Genomic DNA, 19,933 nt, shown 5'->3' with positions numbered 1-19,933 from the left:
GATGATTTATACGGCCACTGGGAACAAATATAAAATAGCTTAATATAGAAGTAAACACATTACGTAAAGCATATAAAGCATAATTATTTATATGTCTTATTAATTAACTATTAATAAGGTTATTTTTTTACTTTATAAAAATTAATTATGCAGAGAGTTCTTAGTTAAAGAAGATTCGAATGCGACTGTGGGGTGTGGTGGGGTGGGAAGTCGCTGTCCCTCGTATGTCAGACGATACTGCGGCTAGACACTACAAATACGTGAGTTAGAACTTTTAATTAAATTATTTATACAAGTTGCAGAAGGTAGTTCGTTTCAACCCTTTAAAATGTCGAATTAATTACAATTGTATAGATAAATTACGATTTAAACGGATTATATATCATATCGGATTAGTCGTAATCATGTAAACAAAAGTTCTAAATTAAATTTAAATAACTTGTCCTTATTAATTATATTCTAGGGTTCGCCAGCGATAAATAAATTATAGCAATAAATTTAAGGAGTTTAGGGATGGGTGGAACAAATTACGGCTCTTCGTTTTTCCAATTGCAATTCGGATGTACCCAAAAATGGACCCAAATGGACCAAATGTACCCTAAAAACGACCAAAGTCACCATTTTCGCCCCTATGTACCCCATTTTGGACCAAATGTACCCCAAACTGGACCTTTTAGCTTTATTGTAATGTTAAACGCCCATAGAGATCCCCCTAAAAAGAATAATAAACTGGCGGTCCAATTTTGGGTACATTAATTATTTCGGAGAGATAAAACTAATTCTGGCAAACTGCTGCGATTTATAGTGAATGGGAAAAAAAGCCAATTTCTAGCGATTGGGAGCAATAATAAAACCTTATAATTTGTATACACTCTGCTCTTTTTTTCCAAAACACTTTTACCGATGACCACCCGCTATTTTACGGTACCCTTTTACAACCCTTAGGGGCCCGAAAGTGTTTGAAAGTGTTTGTCGGCGAAAACCCATTGAACTATTTATTACCAGCTCGAAAGACAGGTGCCCTAGGCCCGACATTCACTATGACTGAAACTATTTAACGGCTGTTTGCATAACATCGTTGTCCACACCGTCTGCCGAATAGGGGCAGATAACCTATTGACCTAAAATGGGTTAACACCTGGGTTTTATGGGTTATAACATCGTAAATCATCTAACCTCGTAAATCAGCTAACCTTTTGACCTAAAATGTGTTACCACGCCAGATATTAACTATGACGGGCCCATTTAACGGGCTGTTTGCATAACATCGTTGTCCACACCGCCATAGATAACCTATTGACCCAGGGTAACATCGTAAATCATCTAACCTATTGACCTAACCTTTTGACCTGCCGAAAATGTACGCAAAATGGGGGGGAATGCTTACCCCCACAGGGACCCGTTTCACCCCCGTTTCCCCCGCCCGCAGGTGCCCCCTTATCGGTATACGCACTCCCTTATCTCTCGCTATGCTTACAACGTATGACCTGAAATAAGAAATAAGTGTGACACTTACTAGTACACTTAGACTTGAAATTTGTTTCGACAATGACATTTTTTTAAAGAGAACGTCCAGGGCATTCATTCGTTTTTATCGCTAAAGATTTTTCGTGCAACCAACACCTTAACATTTTAACAATCTGCAACCATTTAACATCTTATTTTCTTAAATAAAACCAGAGAAGGTAACCATGAAAATTTAAAAATGTTGGAATAGCAATCAATTGAATACAGCCCGTTTATTCAATAGTCAAATTTATCATCTTTTGTTACACTTTATCAAAACTTTTTGCCTTATATATTTTAGGGCCTAGATAGCGAGCATGTTTTTGACCGATCGTTTTATATGATCTTGGCGTAAATAAATTTCTCACTTCTACATATCTGTTGTCGTAAGTTTTAGTCAAGTCGATAAGTTGTTTGTGTTTGAAAGGGTATAATAAAATTTCTTTAGCAGAAAAACTTTAAATTCATCATATAGTAATTTATTTGGGTAATAATAATTTCGTACATATGCGTAGAATTTTTCTTTGTAATATTTCTAATGTTACGATTGTAGTATCATAAGTACCACCCCAGCCGATTATTCGGTATGATATAATTGATTGAATTAGGGCGTAATATACTGTTTTTAACCACGGTATTTCTAGAAAGTTTTTAATTTCACGGAATTTATACATAGTCGAATTTTATTAGTGATATAGGTCACATGTTCATTCCACTTTAGATTACTGTCTATTATTACCCCCAGATATTTTAGTTTATTTACTCTTTCTAACTTTAAACATTTTCCAGTGCAGTTTCTACAATTATTATTTTCGTGAATTTTTAATTAATGTAACAAATCTATAGTCGTTCTCGAGGAGAAACAAATGTAATTAGTTTTATTTATGTTGAGTGTTAATTAATTTTCCTTAAGTTTCATATAAACTCTATTTAGAGCCCTTTGTGTCTTGGAAAAAACTTCTGCCCAACTGCTTCCGCAGTATCATCCGCAAACGATACGAGTTTCTCATCAATTTCGATGTTACATAAATTATTTATGTATATTAAAAACAATATCGGGGCAATAATTGTACCTTGAGGTATACCAAATTTCATTACTAGTGAGTTACTTATGGTATTATTTATTTTAACTATTGTATATCTCTCGAGTAAATAACTTCTAAACCAATCTAATACAATTCCACTTATACAAGCTTTTTCTAATTTCTGTATTAATATAGGGTGGGAGACAGTATCGAATGCCTTTTTTAAGTCCGAAAACACGCCAATAGATTTTACATTTTGATCAATAGTTTTATATAGCATTTCTGTTAGCTCAAAAATAGCGTCGCTAGTACTAAGACCTTTTCTAAAACCGTATTGATTTTTCGATAAATATTTTGAGCTCTCCAGGAAGTTAATTAACTGATTTTTTATAACTTTTTCAAATATTTTAGAAATGTTACTAAGAAGGGCAATAGGGCGGTAGTTTCCCACTTATGTTTTGTCTCCTGATTTGAATATTGGTATAATTATTGCTTTTTTAAATATATCTGGGAAAATTCCCGAGGTTAATGATAAATTTATAATATGAGATAAGGGAGTTACTATGTACGGGTTTAGTTTTTTAAGGTTTTAATATCTATGTCGTCGTGGCCATTAGAATTAGAATTTTTTAAAGATGCAATTATTATTTTTATATCATTCGGAATAACCGGCGAGAAAAAAAAGACCTGGTATTATTTTCAGTTGGGTCTGTGTTAGAGGATGCATTTACATTAGTCGTTAGGATATCATTAGCTAATTTTTCACCAATAGAAGATAAATATTCATTAAAAGAATTCGCTATTTCTTTCGGTTGTTTATCGCTTATATAAATATTATTTTTATATTTTATTTTGTCTATTGGGTTGAATTTTTTAGAGTTATTTGTTGATTCATTTATAGCTTTCCATATTAATTTGGAGTTACGGTTACAATTTTCTATTTTAATTTTAAAGTGATCGTTTTTTATGGATCTGATTAACTGGGTTAATTTATTTCGATATTTTAAAATAATTTTTAATGCAACGTTAAATGGTTCTTTTTTAATACGCTTAGCTAATGCATCTCTTTTCCTTATCGATACAATTATTGAATTTGTTATCCAAGGTTTTATTTATTTTTATGAGAGAAAGAAATATGTCGTTTTTTTGACGTTAGATCAATATGTTTTTTAATACATCAACAAATAGTTTCGAGGCTTCATTAGGGTCGTTTTCTTCAAAAACTGAGTTCCACGTTTGTTTTTCGATATTTTTGGTTAAAATTTCATAATCAATTTCGATAACTTCTTTTGAATTATTTAGTTTATTTGTTTCGCGTATGTTATGGATACTAATATAAATTGGGTAGTGGTCTGTAATATTAACTATATGAGTAGTGGATAACACTTAATTTTTTACGTTTTGCTTAATGAAAAAGTGGTCAATACACGTTTTAGTAGTGGAAGTTACTCGAGTAGGGTTATTTATACATGGAAAAAAGCCGTTTTCGTGTAGTACGTTTAGGTACTCAGTAACTATTTTCTAGCGTGGCAATAAAAGATCTATATTTATATCTCCAGCCCAAATTAAATTTTCAATATTCGTATAATAAGACAATTTGGAATTCATATCACTTATAAATTCTAGAGCACTGTTACTAGGAGATCAGTAACATCCTATAATCCTGTAAATTTTATTATTAGTTAATTTGACGGCGATACTTTTGATAGTTGCTTCGGCTATCGTAAATACATTCTCAACAAAACTTAAATCATTTTTTACGGAAATAACTATGCCACCGTTTCGGTTTTAACACATTTTTGTAAAACAGTAATTATAACCATTTATGTAGAACTCATAATTTTCCATAATTTTAAAAGTTTCAGTTAGTATAATTACATCTAATGATATGTTAATTGATTGTGAATAAACACAAAATTGGTCAAAGTTTTTTCTCAAACTTCGTATATTTAAGTGGAGAACTTTTAAACCATGCGAGGTTAACGAATTTAATATTGAAACAATCTAAGGGTATTTGCTAAGTTTGTTGATACTCAAATAAACGTCGCGCCGAAGTCACCATAGCAACGGGGGGATTCTCCGCTCAACACCTGCTCTTAATCATTCAAAACCTGTTAACAATGGAGATAAACGCGGAGAGAGATAGTTCGCGGTAATCAGAGGAGCGCTAACGGCGTGGAGAGAGATAGTTCGCGGTAGTCAGATTCCTTTGTGTCCGACCTGTAAGAGAAAAACCAACCACATCGCGTTTTATACAAACTAGTTTCGCTTTGTTTTTGTTGTGGAATAATGACTTATAAAGAAAACAAGGACTATGAACTGATTAAACATATAAATAAAGAATTGAAAAAATTAATCGTCAACTTGAAATGGATTTAATTGCACAAAGAATGAGATATTTTCAAAAAGAGCATAATTCTCACGAAATTCTTTTGGGTCTGCTAGAGTCTAAATTACGTAAATCTGGAAGTCTATGCTGTTCTGTATTGTATTCTAATACTAAAAAAAGTAACTCTAAAGGGGAATAACAACTTTTCATAAAGTTCGTCGTCGGTTTTAAAACTTTGATTGTCAGTAACGTCTGCTTATACGCCACCTCTTACTGTTTTCGCTTGTCGCTAAAAGAGGGCGTACCCATAGTTTTCGGTCCCCTATACATTCTGAAATAAAAAACTAACTGAAATATGAATAATTTCTTTATTAAAACAAGAATTTGAAAGAGCTCCCAAAAATATCTATTCCAGAACAAAGCATATTTACATCTTCTAGAGTATGCCAATTTATTGATTTTAGTAATTGTTATTTAGTTTCCCTATTTATCAGAGGTTATTTCAGAAAACTTACGGAAAAAGTGAACCACCGGAAACCACTCAATTTGACTTGACTAATACTGATGATAGTTTAAAAGACACTGAAACCAAGATTTTGGAATCTCATGTAGGCATATTTTAAACCACACTGAAATAATTAAAATTTAGTTAAACTGTGATGATTTGTGGTATTTCAGACTTACAATGATGGCGCGAAGTTAACGTGTGACTTTAATGGTGACACGGTAGTTAATAATAGTAGATTCTTGAGATTTTTATGATTTTCCTAAAGCTGTTTAAATAACTTAATATAATGTCAGATAAATAAAAAAAAGGTTTTAATACGTTGCCTACGATCTGTTTTACGTTATTCCACATGACCATATTTACCTATTTAGTTTAATTTTTTTCTATGAGATGGCGCGACTATCGCGATTCCACTCTGATGGCAACCTTCTAGCTGGTACGTCCCCGCCCCAATCCCATCGTGCTTCTAGTCTAATTTCTATTTCTATGGTTCAAACTGGTTTGTTTACTAAAAAAAGTCTGTCGGTTTATCAGACGTAGAGCTAATTGGGCGACGGCATTTATATCGGCATTTGAGATTTGATGACGTCAAATATTACGTAGGGTACGGATGATGCAATATCAGTGAAACAAACCGTTAGTGAAGAAATAGAGCTAGTGGCATACTTATGAGTAATTATGTTACATATGCTTGTACGTTATGCAACAAGTATTTTCTTTTAACCAGGTAGCTTTTTCTGACTTTTTAAACCATAGCAAATCACGACGTTCTGTTTACAGGTGAAAAGTTTCCATTTTTCCAACAAGCTGTAATTGGCAGTTCCTGGTTCTCAGATATATTACTTCTTGGAGATTTCCTTGAAGATGTTTTATTTAAGCGCCTATTCGCCTATTAGATGAATTATATTTTTAATTTGGAACTGATTAGTTTCTTCTAGTGTTGTTAATTTTCCGGAAAAATTAAATGCGGAAAAATTTCCAGAAACTAGTTTCTTAATTAGTAAGCTTTTCTTTGTCTTTCTTTATAATTTTCAATATTTTTTCCGTTTTACACTAATAAATTATTAGTCTTGCTTGGACATTGGTTTTGATTCTTCGTGTTGGTGTCTAAGGCTACTAGTTGGCACCATCGGTTCATTAAAAAACGCTCTTATCGAAAGTTCGAAACAACCTCGATAAAACTTGCATAAAAAAAATAAAGCTTTATATCTCCAAGGATTAAATTAAAAAGTCCACGGTGGTCCTTTTTTTTGTTCCAATTTGACGCTTAAGTGCAATATGGAATTAGGGAAACTATATTATTTAGGCACGACCAAATTATACCTAAAGGAATAAAACCGTACTTGTAAAACAATCATGTAATTATGTGTAAACGCAAAACGCTATGTAAACTCCGCCACCGTTGTTTCAATTCTAGGTTAAAGCTATGATTATTCGGTAAAAAATAACTTCGCGTAAATCCTTGATAATTTTGAAATATTTACATCTGTCTTTGTTTTCTTTCCAGATAAATGCAAACACACCACATAAAATCATGAATACCCTTAATGTACAACAAAATTCAATAACCAACAATATGGTTTCGACAACCAATATGATCCCCGTGAATAATCAGGCTTTAAATTTGTTCTCTAACATGGGAAATAATTACGATCGTACTGAAATGATCTACTTAAACAATGCTTCAGATCCTTCAAACTCTGATATGTGGATGGACCCTAATTTTTGCAATTCAATTGTTGCAAAAAATAATTCTATTAATTCATTCCCTAACTCTAATTTAGATTTGTTAGGCTTGCTAAGTTCCGGAATGGAAATCAATGGTAACAGTGATAATTTCGTTGACTACCCATTAACAAACTCTTCAATTCTAAACCCTAAAAATGGCCTAACAATGCCCAAAACCAATTTTCCACTCGCGATAAATAATGATCAATCTATGCCTTCATCATTGGTACAAAATGTTAATAGGCCTGTGATAAATCAAATTATTTTAAATCGTAATATCACGCTGCAAGAACATGAGAATAATACCATGCCCACAATGAACAATCTTACACATTTGTCTCCGGGTAACCTTTTACACGAAAACAATATTAACAACGCTAATGATCTACAGTTTCCCGATAATTTAATCAACTCTACTACAGATTTAAGTGGTTTAGAATGCCTAAATGTCTTAGGAAACTCTGGTTGTGACAGAGGTGATTCCAATTTTTTTTTCAATGTAAATTTTAGCACTAAATGCAACTTACAAATTTTAGATGTGCCTGAAAGTGGACATTGGGAGAATATCAGCTTGATTGCTCAATCGGGTCTTCCGTCAGTGCCTGAAATGATATCCCAAGTTGATAATCTTCAATCCAGTCCTTTTACCAGTCAAAGTTCTAGTCTCGAAGACTTACCCGATGCCATTTTTGCTCAAATGGTTGATGAACTTGTAACTTACAAGTGTAAATTTTGTTCTTCCATTTATGTCACCTTCAGTCGAGATGAAATGGTGTCTCATCTTAAAACTATTCATGACAAGGAATTCATGATAAGCCTTAAACAAGTAAAATCAAACTAACACTCATTATTTGTTAAAAGGCTTTAGTACGGTGTATTAATTATTAATAATTTTCAGACTTCAATGCCGGTTATTAGTCAAAGTACGCCTTTACCACCCTGGAATACCGTGACAAATTGCAATACAAATTTTATGAGTAAAGAATCTAATCAGAATATTCAGTCTAATCATCCCAAGTAATTTAATAAAAGAATGGTCTACGAGTATATAGTAAATGTCTCTAAACAATTTTATTTTATCTTCCAGTCCAGGTAACCCAAATGTTAGTCAACCAACTGCGAATTTATTGTGTAATAAGTGCCCCAAGGCGTTCTGTGTGATGGATGATCTGGAGAAACACTCCCTCCAATGTCATACAATCGCAACCACTCAAGTATCTATTCCTGCATCAAAATCTCAAAGCATATTACACAAACCAACTACCCAGCCCCCAGTGAATCTTCCTTTAAACACAATTGACGCAATTCCTCCCAATCAACGAAGACCAAATAATAAGAAACTCCCAACAATAGCCGCTAAAGCAGTAAATAACAGCCCTTTACCACCCATTGCTCCCAAAAATGGGTCTCTGGTGAAACAACCAACCCAACCTATTTCCGTAAAACGAAAACGTCCAATGACTCCTCTTAAAAAAAGCTCTCGTGACCGTCAAAATGCCCAACAAGGGTGCTATATGTAAGCTATCACGCTTGGCAATTTTAATTTCTATTTTAGTTATAAGAAAAAACAATGTGCACTTACAGATGTGAATTTAAAGGCTGTAATGTTCGATTCCGTTCCATCGAGAATCTGGAGTATCATCGTAAATGCCATACTAATGGGAAGATAAGTACGACTAATAGCAGTTCCAACGCCTCATTTGCGTGTCCCGAGTGCAATTTCGAATGTTTGACTTGGAATTCCATGTCTGGCCATGTTTGGAGAAGACATTTCATTGATTTAGAGCTCCACGCCTGCGATCAGTGTTCATTCAGGTTGATCATAATACCCCGCTACAGGTGAACACTAACTTGTATTTTCATTAAATCTTTTTTTAAACAGGACATACAGCTTAAGCAAACTTGAAAATCTACATAAAAGAACGCACAGTACTAAAAGGCCCTATGTTTGCCCTAAATGCAACATGAATTTCAAAACTTATAAACTTCTCTGGGGTCATAAGGTAAGAAAATTTAATCCAGCAAAGGCAAAATTATAACTAAAAACTTGCAGAAAAAGTGTATGGACATACCGTCAACCAAACCAAAACGAAAACCAGTTAATTGTGGTATTTGCAATAGTCAATTTGCTCGTGAATATTTGCTGACAATTCACCTGGAAACCGTTCATTATAAAGTGAGGCTAATCGTTTATTTTTGGATTTGTGTATTTACGGAATTAAAATTCTATTTGTGCATTAGGTTAGACCATATCTGTGCCAAGTTTGTGGCTACTCTGCAAACCGTCCAACAACGCTTAAAATGCATATGAGACAACATAGTGGAGAAAAACCATTTGCTTGCGACTTGTGTACGTTTAGAACAGCGGATCATAATACTCTGCGACGACATAATATGACACATTCGGGCGAATACAAATACAAGTGTTTATATTGCCCTTACACCTGTATACAGGTATATACAGATAATTATATTCCAAGCAACAAAAGAAGAGGTACAAAAAATTCGCTCATGGTTCAAATTAATCTTTTAAATTGTTTAGTCACTTAATTTTTGTCTTCAGCCATTTAACATTGACTTTAAAATTTACGTACCTTTCACTTAAGGTTAGGTTGGCATAAAAAAAAACAATTTTAATCTAGATAGAAACGTTCACTGTTTTATGGTCAATTTTAAATATTATTGAAGAATGGGATAACCTAGCTATAAACAAAATAATATTTAACTAAGTTTAAAATTGTACAGAAAATATTTTGGCTGCTTTTAACAACCAAAATCTGAAAATAAGTATATACTTCTGATTGTGGTACCATTCATTCCAATTGACGTAAAATGATATTTAATGTCGAAACATCAAAAATTAATTCAAAATCTACAAGGTAAATACCTGCTCATCTTGCTAGTTAATTTGCACAACTGAAAAGTATTTTTGTATGAATCGGACAGTTCTTGAACATGCCCTTGATTTTTCCATGTTAATGATAAAATAGTTTCGCAGAATGAATGCAGACAAAAAATTAACATTAATTTCTATCATGTTGATGCTAATTTTGGAAGATATTTTTCTGGCTCTCATTTTGTTGCTATAGTTTAGAAACCAAGTTCAGTCTCTAAAACCATCTTTGTAGTCCACAACTTACAGGTCTCATTTGAGGAAAAAACATCCCCGGGAAAAAGATGGACTGATGTTTACGTGTAAACTTTGCAATTTCCAAACAGTCAATGAACAACTGTTGAACGTTCACACTGCCAGTCATAAACCAGAGGAAAATAATTCTTCCTCCAGCAGCGGAACAACAGCCTTGCACAGTCAAACTGAATCTCAATCAAGTCATACAAATCAGTCCCACGATTCGTTGGCTGATAATCAAATTATTTCTCTAGTCCAGGCTGTACAATTCAGTATTCACGATCGGGAAATTACTTAAAATTGTTAAAAAACCTCCTTTTTTATGTTTCTTGTTGGAAAATGGAATTTTTTATATTATACTGATGAGATTTAAATTAAATTGATAACTCTTTTTGCACATTTTAACAATATTTTTGATACTAAGTGTGACGCAGTTATTTCATCCTAAAAAAATTTATTAAAAATTTCAACTGTCAATAATATCAAATATATAAATGCTTTTCTGGACTAAGTTAATATATATATAGACACTAAAATTAACACTAGGGTAAAATATATTACAAAATTATCTTTACATATAAATGAAACAAAATATCTTTTAAAGAATTGGCAGTTGGCACCTTTTCACCCTGTACCGTGTTTGGTAACTTCAAAGCAGCCTTTTTGGAAGAATGGTGAAAAATGACAAAGCTCCTGCTTTTTCAAACCACCCAACATAACATTGTAGTTTGATTTGGGACTTTGCATGCCAAGTATTATTACTAATTCTTGCAAGTAAATCTGCCAAAAAACCATTTAATTTAAAATTTTATTTTAAAAGAGGGATTAACAAATTCATACTTCCAAATATTTCCTTCGTTCCTTAACCACTTTCTCAGAGCAGCTTCCAAAAAACTTTTTTGGGGGGAAATAGGGCAATATAACCTAAATTTAAAAAAATTAATTTCCATATTCAATAAGTAGTTAAGAAAAGTCTTACATCTTTGCCAAATTTCTGTTTCATATGATGATGTAATTCTCTGAATCTTTTATAACGCCTGAAGATAGTCCATTGCTCATCTACAGTTTGTATCTGAAAATAAACCACAGATAAAATAGGCTAACATCAAAATTAAAGAAAAAACATACTTTGATTTCATATTCATAATGCTTAGCCGCTCCGCTTCCTCTGATCATATAGGAAGGAATGACGATGCAACAACCACAGCCCATCAATTTCTCATCTAAATCTAAGCTTTTAGTTCGAGATTGGGTCTGATAAATACATGTAAAATATATAGTAGGCAAAATTTTAGGGTAAAACTGAGCACTTTTGACATACATTCAAAGAAGTCATAGATTTTTGTTTTAATATATTTTCCTGAGATTTCCAGTCATTAAATTGAGGTTGGGAGAAGGATCGGGAGCGTTGACAAGTTGATAAGGCACTATTGTTAGGGATTACATCAACAGATCTGCAACTAAGTTCCTCTTGGATTCTCCTTTGAACTTCCAGTTCAACCAAAAACCTTAACCTATAAAAAAAATTAAATCTATATTTAATTATAATTACTAAAAAAATTGCAACCATTACCTTTTCCTGTGTTCCTCTTCCTCGTGAAAAACTGCATTGGGATCAGTTCCAATCAATGATGATGCTGGAGATAATGTACCACCTTCACTTTGCTCCAAATGAATTCTTCTCAACTCTATCTCTGCCTCAATTTCCATAAATTTCCTCTCCAGATCTTTCATATCCTAAAATGGATACATGAGGTGTAACCCCTACTATAACTCGGCTGCCCCATGGCAAAACCTTGTAACCAACTTTAAAAATTAGATTTTAACTCATCAGTATTACTAAGGCATGTACAAAAGTACTGTAAAAGTCATAAATATTTTACTATTTATGACTTAAAAAATGGTTTTTGATTTTATAATTTTTGCATTAAAAACCACGTTAAAATCTTACAACTTAGGTTTCGAAAAAGTCAAATATCTCAAAATTTTGTTCGTGTTGGTTAAAAGGTTTTGCCATGGGACAGCCGAACTGTTTTTAATAATTTCTGTACCTTTAAGCGTTTTTCTATAGCATCATCGCTATTGGGAGACATAGACAAGTTTTTCATATTTTGTAAAATCTGGGACTCCAAATTTTTAACAGTTTTAGCAGTCCAAACATGGTTATCTTCCTCGCAACAAGGTAAAATATTATCACGGTAATCACTAAGTTCAAAATAAAATTAATGAGAACCATACATCCAGAATTGACTGGAAAAATATAAGATCTACCTTCCAAAAAAGCTAGCTGTGGAGAAACTCTTTCTCCGATCATCTTCATTGAAGTCAGAGTCAGCAGCAGAGCGCCGATGATTTATATCGGGTACATATTTCAAATTCCCTTCATAACAGCTTTGTATTAACTTATGAAAATGAAAAAGGTTAACTCCAAAGAATTACTTTTTTTAACTTCAAATTCTTCGGGTAGTGGTCCAGGGTTAGACGCAGTACGATCGAGCCAAGAATTGCACCTAGATATCACATCTTCCTCTTTTTCTTCTAATTTAGTTAATTTTACTGATTTATTTTCATCCTCTTGATTTTTGACAATATCTGTTTCTTCTTTTAAATCATCTTTATAAGTGGACTCTGAGCTTAATACTATCGTGGACTCCAAATATTCCGGTTCCGAACCAACTCCAGGTTGTCTTGCATTTATTTCATCATTTTCGTCAGTGCATAGCGCATTCTCTAAGGCTTGCATTCGTGAGATTTCTTCCCTCAACATCATTAAATGCTTTTTACGATCTTGAATATAACAAAGTTCTTCCTGAGATTTGCCTTTTCTCAATAATGCCTCTCGTTTTAAGGTATTGAAACTATGTTTACGACCAGAAGAATCGGGGTACTCTTTCCAAGCTTGGCTGGAAAAAAATTATAAATTTATAGTTCCAAAATTCCTCAATTTTGCAAGTTGAGCATGTACCCAGATGAATGATGGCTTATGTCCAAAGACATTGCAGAGACAGAGCGACTAAGGAGAGAGAGTTTCGAACGGAAAGGTGATGGCTATGAAATGACAGATAAAAATTATGGTTGAATAATATTCATTTATCAATAACATACCACAAAATCTCTATTACGCCTGAGCCTTTCAACTTCAGCAGGATCATTGAATCGAAACATATTTGTTGCTCCAAGTAGAATAACACAGCCTTAATGAAAATAAAATGGAAATTATAAAAATAATATTATCATGAAGAACAAAGTATAAAATATAAAAATTACCTTGAGATAGCCTTGTTGGTGAATAAATTGGAATTGTATTTAGGACACACTGAGCTTGACCAAGAGGAATTAATTTAGAAATTCCATCTTTAAGTTCAATAAGGCAGTGTTCAGCTTCTATTCCATCTCCGTTCAATTCTTAAAAAAAAAATTATAATTCTATAAAGTAGAGTGATCTTCTTGATTTAATGTAGCACTCTTAATATTAGCAGCCTCAGAGTCACAAGGAATTTAGTATTTTCTAACACATGTGCCAAGATTATCATAATAAAACTCCATGACATAAGAGCAACATTTTATATATCTTTTTTTTATTAATTTTATTTCTTTAAAATGAAATAAAATTATAATATAAAAGTATATAAACGTGTTAGTAGTACCTATGTCTTGTTTAGTTTGGGCTTCAGACGTCCCTATAGCGGTACAGCCCTCTTTCAAGTGATAAAGAGTTATTCCTGTGCTCAAAACATCACCATCTAAGCCAATTAAATGTGGTTGAGCCGAATCTAACACGACACCCGAACTGGCTTTTCTCAAATTTAAAGTTCTTTGTTCTTCAAGAATTTTTTGGATATCTTTCCATTTTTCCGCCCATTCTTCAGTCAGAACTTTAACCTTTTAATGATACAAATAGTTAAAATTGTATTCCATATAAATTTTGTATAGAAAATCTTGTACAAAACTTACTCGAGCTTCATTAATTTGTAGTTTTTCAATGACTTTAGGAGAGGAATTGACCTAAATTAATTTTAAACTTAAATTATACACTCTATTGTAAAAGTACTCTTAGAATTTATTAAAATATATGTACGCTGTTATCCAAAAGGGATTTGAGGTAAGCAATTTCAGCACGGAGTTCACGAATAAGTTTAACGTTGGAATCCTCGTTGATTGTGGGTCGGTTAATAATATTCTTAGCCCGACTGGCATATCTCAACGTACTTAAGGATTCTCCATAATTGCATTCAGCGGGTGATATTGCTGAAAAGGGGTAGGAGATACATTATTCTTACTGATAACACTAAATTGAAAAATCCCTTACTTGCTATCATAACGGTTTTGGAATTACCACCCAGACTGTCTTTAAGTAGCCATGTCAGAACTGAGTCACGATACGGAATGAATACTGTCCTTTTAGGATTGCATGTCAAATCGGCTAAATGTTTGAATCATTTTTAATATAATTACCTTGTACTAAAATAATATTAAAGTATATCGAACCTAGAGCGGATATGACATTTCCAAGAGTCACCAATGATTTATTTATATGACCACCTTCTTTTAACCTAATACCCGTTGCACCAGTGGCATCCGCTCTCTCACTTAAAAGAAAAATAACTGAAATGTTACATTATCTCAAGAAAATAGGCTAAGTCATAGAATATTCATATTACCTCCCTGCTAAATCCACCAAATTGATTTTACTGACAGTTTCACTTGGCATATCACCTTCCAGCTTAGCCTGGGTAAAAGTAAGTCTGAATATTGCGTGGGATCGACTACTGGCATCATTCATGGCTGTAGTGGCCGTGGTTCTGGATTTCAAGTATATCAAAATTAAGTAAAATATTTAGAAAATATTGGAGGAATTATATAATCCAATTCGCACCTTAAAACATTTCCCCTGGTCATAAAGTCCCTTACATCACCATAATCCATTACATAATGATGAGACAAGTCTAAAAAGACATTTATGCTAAGTAAAGGAAGTAAGACATTGATTTCAAAAACTTATACCCTGAACATAAGGTCCTAATTTTGGGTGTTCTCGAACTTTTAAATTAGGTTGACTGCCAACGGTTAACAAATCTTTCACTCTTTCATTATAAATTTCCAAATAGCTGACTTCAGTTCGAAATGTTGTTCCACTATTTTGCAGAGATTTCATCCGTTTAAATAACGCCTATTTTAAAATATGAAAAAATTGAATTTCTTAAAATGATAAAATTTATAATAATTTCTGATTTACTTGGCAAATTCGAGGTATAAGCCCTTCAGATTCCTATAAGAAAATGTACTCTTTTCAAATATACTCATCAATTATTGTTATTTCGATCACACTTACTGGAGTTCCCATCATGGTGTAGGTTTTTCCTGACCCAGTCTGTCCATAAGCAAAAATGCACGAATTGTACCCTTCAAAAGCATTGTCAACCACTTCTCTACCCAAATCTTCAAACACTTGTTCTTGCGAAGTGAAATAAGGATCACTCGCATCACAAGACCAATACGAATAATCATAGGTAAACTCTTTCACTCTCTCACGACCAATATCACTCAGGTCAGTTATATTGCTTGGAAGCTACGCAAAGTTATTTTTAAATATTAATACTCAAATTTGTCTATATATGGTTACGGGTGTTAATTCCATAAACCCACACATGACCCAAATTAAGTTTCTTACTTTAGCATTAAGAATGCTTGTTTTGTTCTCTTGCATTTGCACAATTATCTTACTTTGCATATCAATTTCTCTGTGAAAAACGAAATACGTTGAAACATAATGATTTCTAATTGATCTAGAAGTATAATTATGTAAAAATTGACCAAGGGCCATACCTTTGACTCAAAGGGCGAGCCCTCACAGCCACTTTTACTGAAGCCATTACTTTAAATAAACTTTATAACTTAATTAAAATAAAGATCAAACTAAAAATTTACAACAAAGTCAAAATTACATATTTCTCATATTAAACATTTTAAAGCTCATTCTTCGGGAAGCCATTTAGACAGCAGCCAGCTGTGTTTGTTGTCCATAAGAAGTAGGAGTAAAACACTAAAATTAGAAGAAGCCACGCCTCACTTAAATCTTCGCTTTAATGAGCATGCAGGGGAAGGCCCCATGCGTGCGGTACAGTCTGTAGTATAAGAAAATGTTAGTAGCGTTTATTTTAGTAGTACTATCCTGGTAAAACATCCTACTAAGTCATTTAATAAAAATCTGTCAACTTCATCTAATCAAAGATCGAAGGTTATCAATGATTATTGTTTTTTTGATAGATTTCTCAAGGTTTATTTGAAAACTTGGTAATTTTGCAGGTTTTGAATATTATACCATACATTTGATACTCGAAAATACAATTTCTTACAGAATTTACTTCAGTGCATTTAAGTTCTAAATGGCTCTTCATGCCTTGAGAGGTTCATTAAATAAGATGGCATTGTTGCCTGGTACAAAAACAGCTAAAAGGCCAAGTTCTGACTTTGCTCTTTTCAAAGAGTCTTTCCAAGTATATTCATTTAAGATACTTTTTATACATCTGCCCCCATTCTCTTATAAACTTAAAATATTATAGAAAGCTAAACACATTGTTGCTTTGACTGGTGCCGGTATCAGTGCTGAAAGTGGTGTTCCTACATTTAGAGGAGAAGGTGGTTTGTGGAGACGATACCAAGCCCAGAATCTTGCCACACCTCAAGCATTCCTGTCAAATCCATCTTTGGTTTGGGAATTTTACAACTACCGAAGAGATCTCGTTCTGAGCAAAAGGCCAAATCCTGTAAATGCAAAATAGTATAAGATTAAGAGTTATCTTAATAATAATTTACTATGAAAAACAGGCTCACATGGTGTTAGCTGAGGTAGAACAACAGCTCGCTCAAGAAGGTCGGAGATTAGCTGTAATAACTCAAAACATTGACGAGCTACATAGGGCAGCGGGAACGAAAAACCTATTGGAACTCCATGGAACTTTGTTTAAAACCCGATGTGTAAAATGTGGGGATATTGCAGAGAATACAGACAGTCCTATTTGTCCCGCTTTAGCTGGAAAGGGTGAACCTGATCCTGATGTGCCAGATGCCCGCATTCCAGAATCAGAGCTTCCCAGGTTTACAATTTAAGGCTGGGAAGCGTACATTTAATCTAAAGTAATTATTTCACAGGTGCAAAAAATGCACGGGATTATTACGACCACACGTAGTATGGTTTGGAGAGTCATTGGATCCTGATGTATTGAATGCAGCGCAAAAAGAACTAGAAGATTGTGATTTGTGTTTAGTGGTAAGAACAATTTCGTAGAAAGGGTAAAAATGGTGTTTTTAAACTATTAATTATTTTCAAGATTGGAACATCATCAGTGGTTTATCCCGCTGCAATGTTTGCACCAGAGGTTGCCAACAGAGGAGTCCCTGTTGCAGAATTTAATTTAGAGAATACTGCGGGAACAGATCATTTTGGGTAAGGCCTGTCATAGTTTGTAAATTTTCCATCAAAATATATGAAAAATATAAATTCTTTTATATAATATTCAATTCAATATTTGTCTTTAAGTACAATATAGGCCATTTTTTTCATTTACAGATTTTACTTTGAAGGTCGGTGTGGTAGTACCTTACCAAAAGCATTGTCACTTTCAAACTATGCATAATTATTTTTGTTAGTAGTTTCTGGTAATATTTCTCAGAGTTTAAAATATACATTTTGTTTGATGTTAATATTTTTTGGCATAAATTGTATAAGTTACTATAAAATATTTTTTTTTACTTTTTTTTGTACATTTAGTTTATCCATCACAGGCTGTATAGCACTTGAGAATTAAAAGTTAAATATTTGAATCACTTTCCCTTTTTCTTCCTGCTTTTACCTCCTATAGATTCTTCTTTCTAGATGCAAGAAAATTTTATTTTCCAGCCATATTCATGAACTGTTAGTTTTTAACCACTTACTGATGGTTCAGGCAGTAGACTGTGTTGTTTTAAAATATCTCTAGCCACATTATTTATGTGTTTAAATCTATCTGGCCCAAGTTGTATGCCCCCATACCACCGTGAAACAACAACTAGAACATTTTTGACATCTAAAATCTAAGAAAATTTATTAGTCTTTCAAACAAAATAGTTTTGGGTAGATAAACCGCTTTTTATATGGCACTAAAACATCTAAACTGCGTGTCCTACAATTTTTTTGTCTCAGATAATCCAAATTTCTTCAACAGGTAAAGGTGCCTATGCAATCCCATTTTCTGTGTTTCTTTATTGGGAAAGCATAGCTCCACAACCCATGCACTGATAAAACGGTGGTGATGGATAAGGCTTTTTAATTTACATCCATTTTTAGGCGAGTGGAATATCTACCCAAAATTAAGGTAAATATATTTACTTGTAAAAGATGTAAAAGACGGGACCCAGCGTGAGTTTCTCCATCATCATCACAATCTTGCACAAATGTTTTCCTGGATTCAACATATATTCTAAACAATAATATTTTTATTATACAATGCTGCACACTAAATAATGATCCAGGGCCAAAAATAAAAAATTTAGATAATTTTTGCAGGTTATTTGAATATTCATTTAGAATGAAATTCATAGAAAAAACCGACTTTGAATTATTCATCTTACATCATTATGTGTTGGGCGCCCAGAATTGGTTGAAAAAATGATTTTCATATTTTAGTAAATTTTACCTATAAGCTGAAATATTATGAGTAGCCGAAGCAATTTTTCGGTTATCTGACAGCCTTTTCATAATTTCCTTAACCTGTTCAACAGAAATTACTAGAGCTAGGTGAGCTTGAAATGTACTTTTCCTATCTCTAACTGGTTCTCCATGATAAATCGGTATTAAATCATTTGATAAGTTGTCCTCAATGCCTAAAATAAAGGCAAATTAAACCAAATACAATTATTTCAATAGTATAAGAATTTAATTACTTAAAGTATCCATATCAGTGCTAATTTCACTAATTAAGTTTGAGCTTTGAGGTTCAGTTTCATTTTTGACATTCATGTAAGTCTCAATAAATTCTTTTATTCGTCCTATCCATAAAAATATCACACTTTCTCCAAGATGTTCACTTTATGAAAGAAATATTTTATTAAAAAACCAATTTAACCTGTTAATTAATTTCACAAACTTTACCTATATATTACTTCCAATGAATTACACAATGACACTTTTTCTTCCCGTTTAAGCCAAGGAGCACTGATTTCATAATATGGAGGTTCTATTAAAGGATAACCCGGACTGAATGTTACCTGTTAGTAATATTATAAAATTAAGCATTGAAAGGTTTGACATTTTAGCCTTACATTAATTTACTTGAAGTTTTATGACTCTTTCCCGATCTTCACCCATAATAATAATGCTAAATATATTGCCATTTTCATTTTCAATCTTCCAGTCAGGCCCATAAATTGCAGCCAGGGCTTCAATTTCATCCGCCTACATTAATTATAAAAAAAAAATACGCAACATATTTTTTATAAATAAAAGCTGATATTGGATAAAAGCGATAAACAATATGTAAAATTATAATAATTGTTATAAGTAACACCTGTAGGGCTTGTATTTCTGCAGAAGTATTTGACATATTATGAAAGTTCTGATTGTTTCATTGGTAAATCTTCGCTTAATTAATTCGCGATGTTGTTATTTACAACAACCAATAATCAGAAACATAAAAAATGTCATTGAAATAGTTATAATTATGAATTAA

The 19,933-nt window shown here is 32.8% G+C and overlaps 4 protein-coding genes across 4 annotated transcripts; 2 read left to right on the top strand and 2 right to left on the bottom strand.

The window, feature by feature from the left end:
* The first annotated feature begins 6,691 nt into the window (after positions 1–6,691).
* Positions 6,692–10,648, top strand: LOC149951954 (uncharacterized). The gene is made up of 10 exons (XM_090168403.1): positions 6,692–6,805; positions 6,876–7,572; positions 7,633–7,922; positions 7,995–8,113; positions 8,184–8,612; positions 8,681–8,911; positions 8,979–9,099; positions 9,150–9,272; positions 9,338–9,550; positions 10,225–10,648. Exons 2-10 carry the CDS (start codon positions 6,903–6,905, stop codon positions 10,522–10,524), a joined length of 2,496 nt encoding a protein of 831 aa, XP_090024529.1. The 5' UTR covers positions 6,692–6,805; positions 6,876–6,902; the 3' UTR covers positions 10,525–10,648.
* Positions 10,649–10,660: 12 nt separating this feature from the next.
* On the bottom strand, positions 10,661–16,270 carry Klp98A (kinesin-like protein 98A). Its single transcript, XM_090168402.1, has 24 exons — positions 16,053–16,270; positions 15,898–15,967; positions 15,559–15,795; positions 15,463–15,495; positions 15,231–15,396; positions 15,103–15,172; positions 14,888–15,028; positions 14,715–14,815; positions 14,536–14,649; positions 14,305–14,474; positions 14,181–14,231; positions 13,874–14,108; positions 13,494–13,631; positions 13,332–13,420; positions 13,192–13,274; positions 12,666–13,129; positions 12,498–12,606; positions 12,278–12,431; positions 11,800–11,963; positions 11,548–11,740; positions 11,355–11,480; positions 11,206–11,298; positions 11,067–11,150; positions 10,661–11,006 (listed from the first exon to the last, which is right to left on the bottom strand). The coding sequence occupies exons 1-24, from the start codon at positions 16,097–16,099 to the stop codon at positions 10,851–10,853; spliced, it is 3,288 nt and encodes a 1,095-aa protein (XP_090024528.1). The 5' UTR covers positions 16,100–16,270; the 3' UTR covers positions 10,661–10,850.
* Positions 16,271–16,407: 137 nt separating this feature from the next.
* LOC149951952 (NAD-dependent protein deacylase sirtuin-5, mitochondrial-like) lies at positions 16,408–18,050 on the top strand. Its single transcript, XM_090168400.1, has 7 exons — positions 16,408–16,520; positions 16,585–16,723; positions 16,790–16,993; positions 17,055–17,323; positions 17,379–17,496; positions 17,558–17,673; positions 17,797–18,050. The coding sequence occupies exons 2-7, from the start codon at positions 16,613–16,615 to the stop codon at positions 17,861–17,863; spliced, it is 885 nt and encodes a 294-aa protein (XP_090024526.1). The 5' UTR covers positions 16,408–16,520; positions 16,585–16,612; the 3' UTR covers positions 17,864–18,050.
* Positions 17,713–19,910, bottom strand: LOC149951951 (protein IMPACT-like). The gene is made up of 8 exons (XM_090168401.1): positions 19,772–19,910; positions 19,537–19,659; positions 19,357–19,472; positions 19,149–19,291; positions 18,902–19,088; positions 18,595–18,685; positions 18,162–18,299; positions 17,713–18,098 (listed from the first exon to the last, which is right to left on the bottom strand). Exons 1-8 carry the CDS (start codon positions 19,805–19,807, stop codon positions 18,051–18,053), a joined length of 882 nt encoding a protein of 293 aa, XP_090024527.1. The 5' UTR covers positions 19,808–19,910; the 3' UTR covers positions 17,713–18,050.
* Between the last annotated feature and the right edge of the window lie 23 nt (positions 19,911–19,933).

Source organism: Leiobunum rupestre, chromosome 3 (assembly GCF_980474605.1).
Source record: "Leiobunum rupestre chromosome 3, qqLeiRupe1.1.hap1, whole genome shotgun sequence".
In the NCBI taxonomy this organism is placed as follows: Eukaryota; Metazoa; Arthropoda; class Arachnida; order Opiliones; family Sclerosomatidae; genus Leiobunum; species Leiobunum rupestre.
The sequence above is the reverse complement of the archived record's forward strand: the minus strand, read 5'-3'. Positions and strand labels throughout refer to the sequence as shown.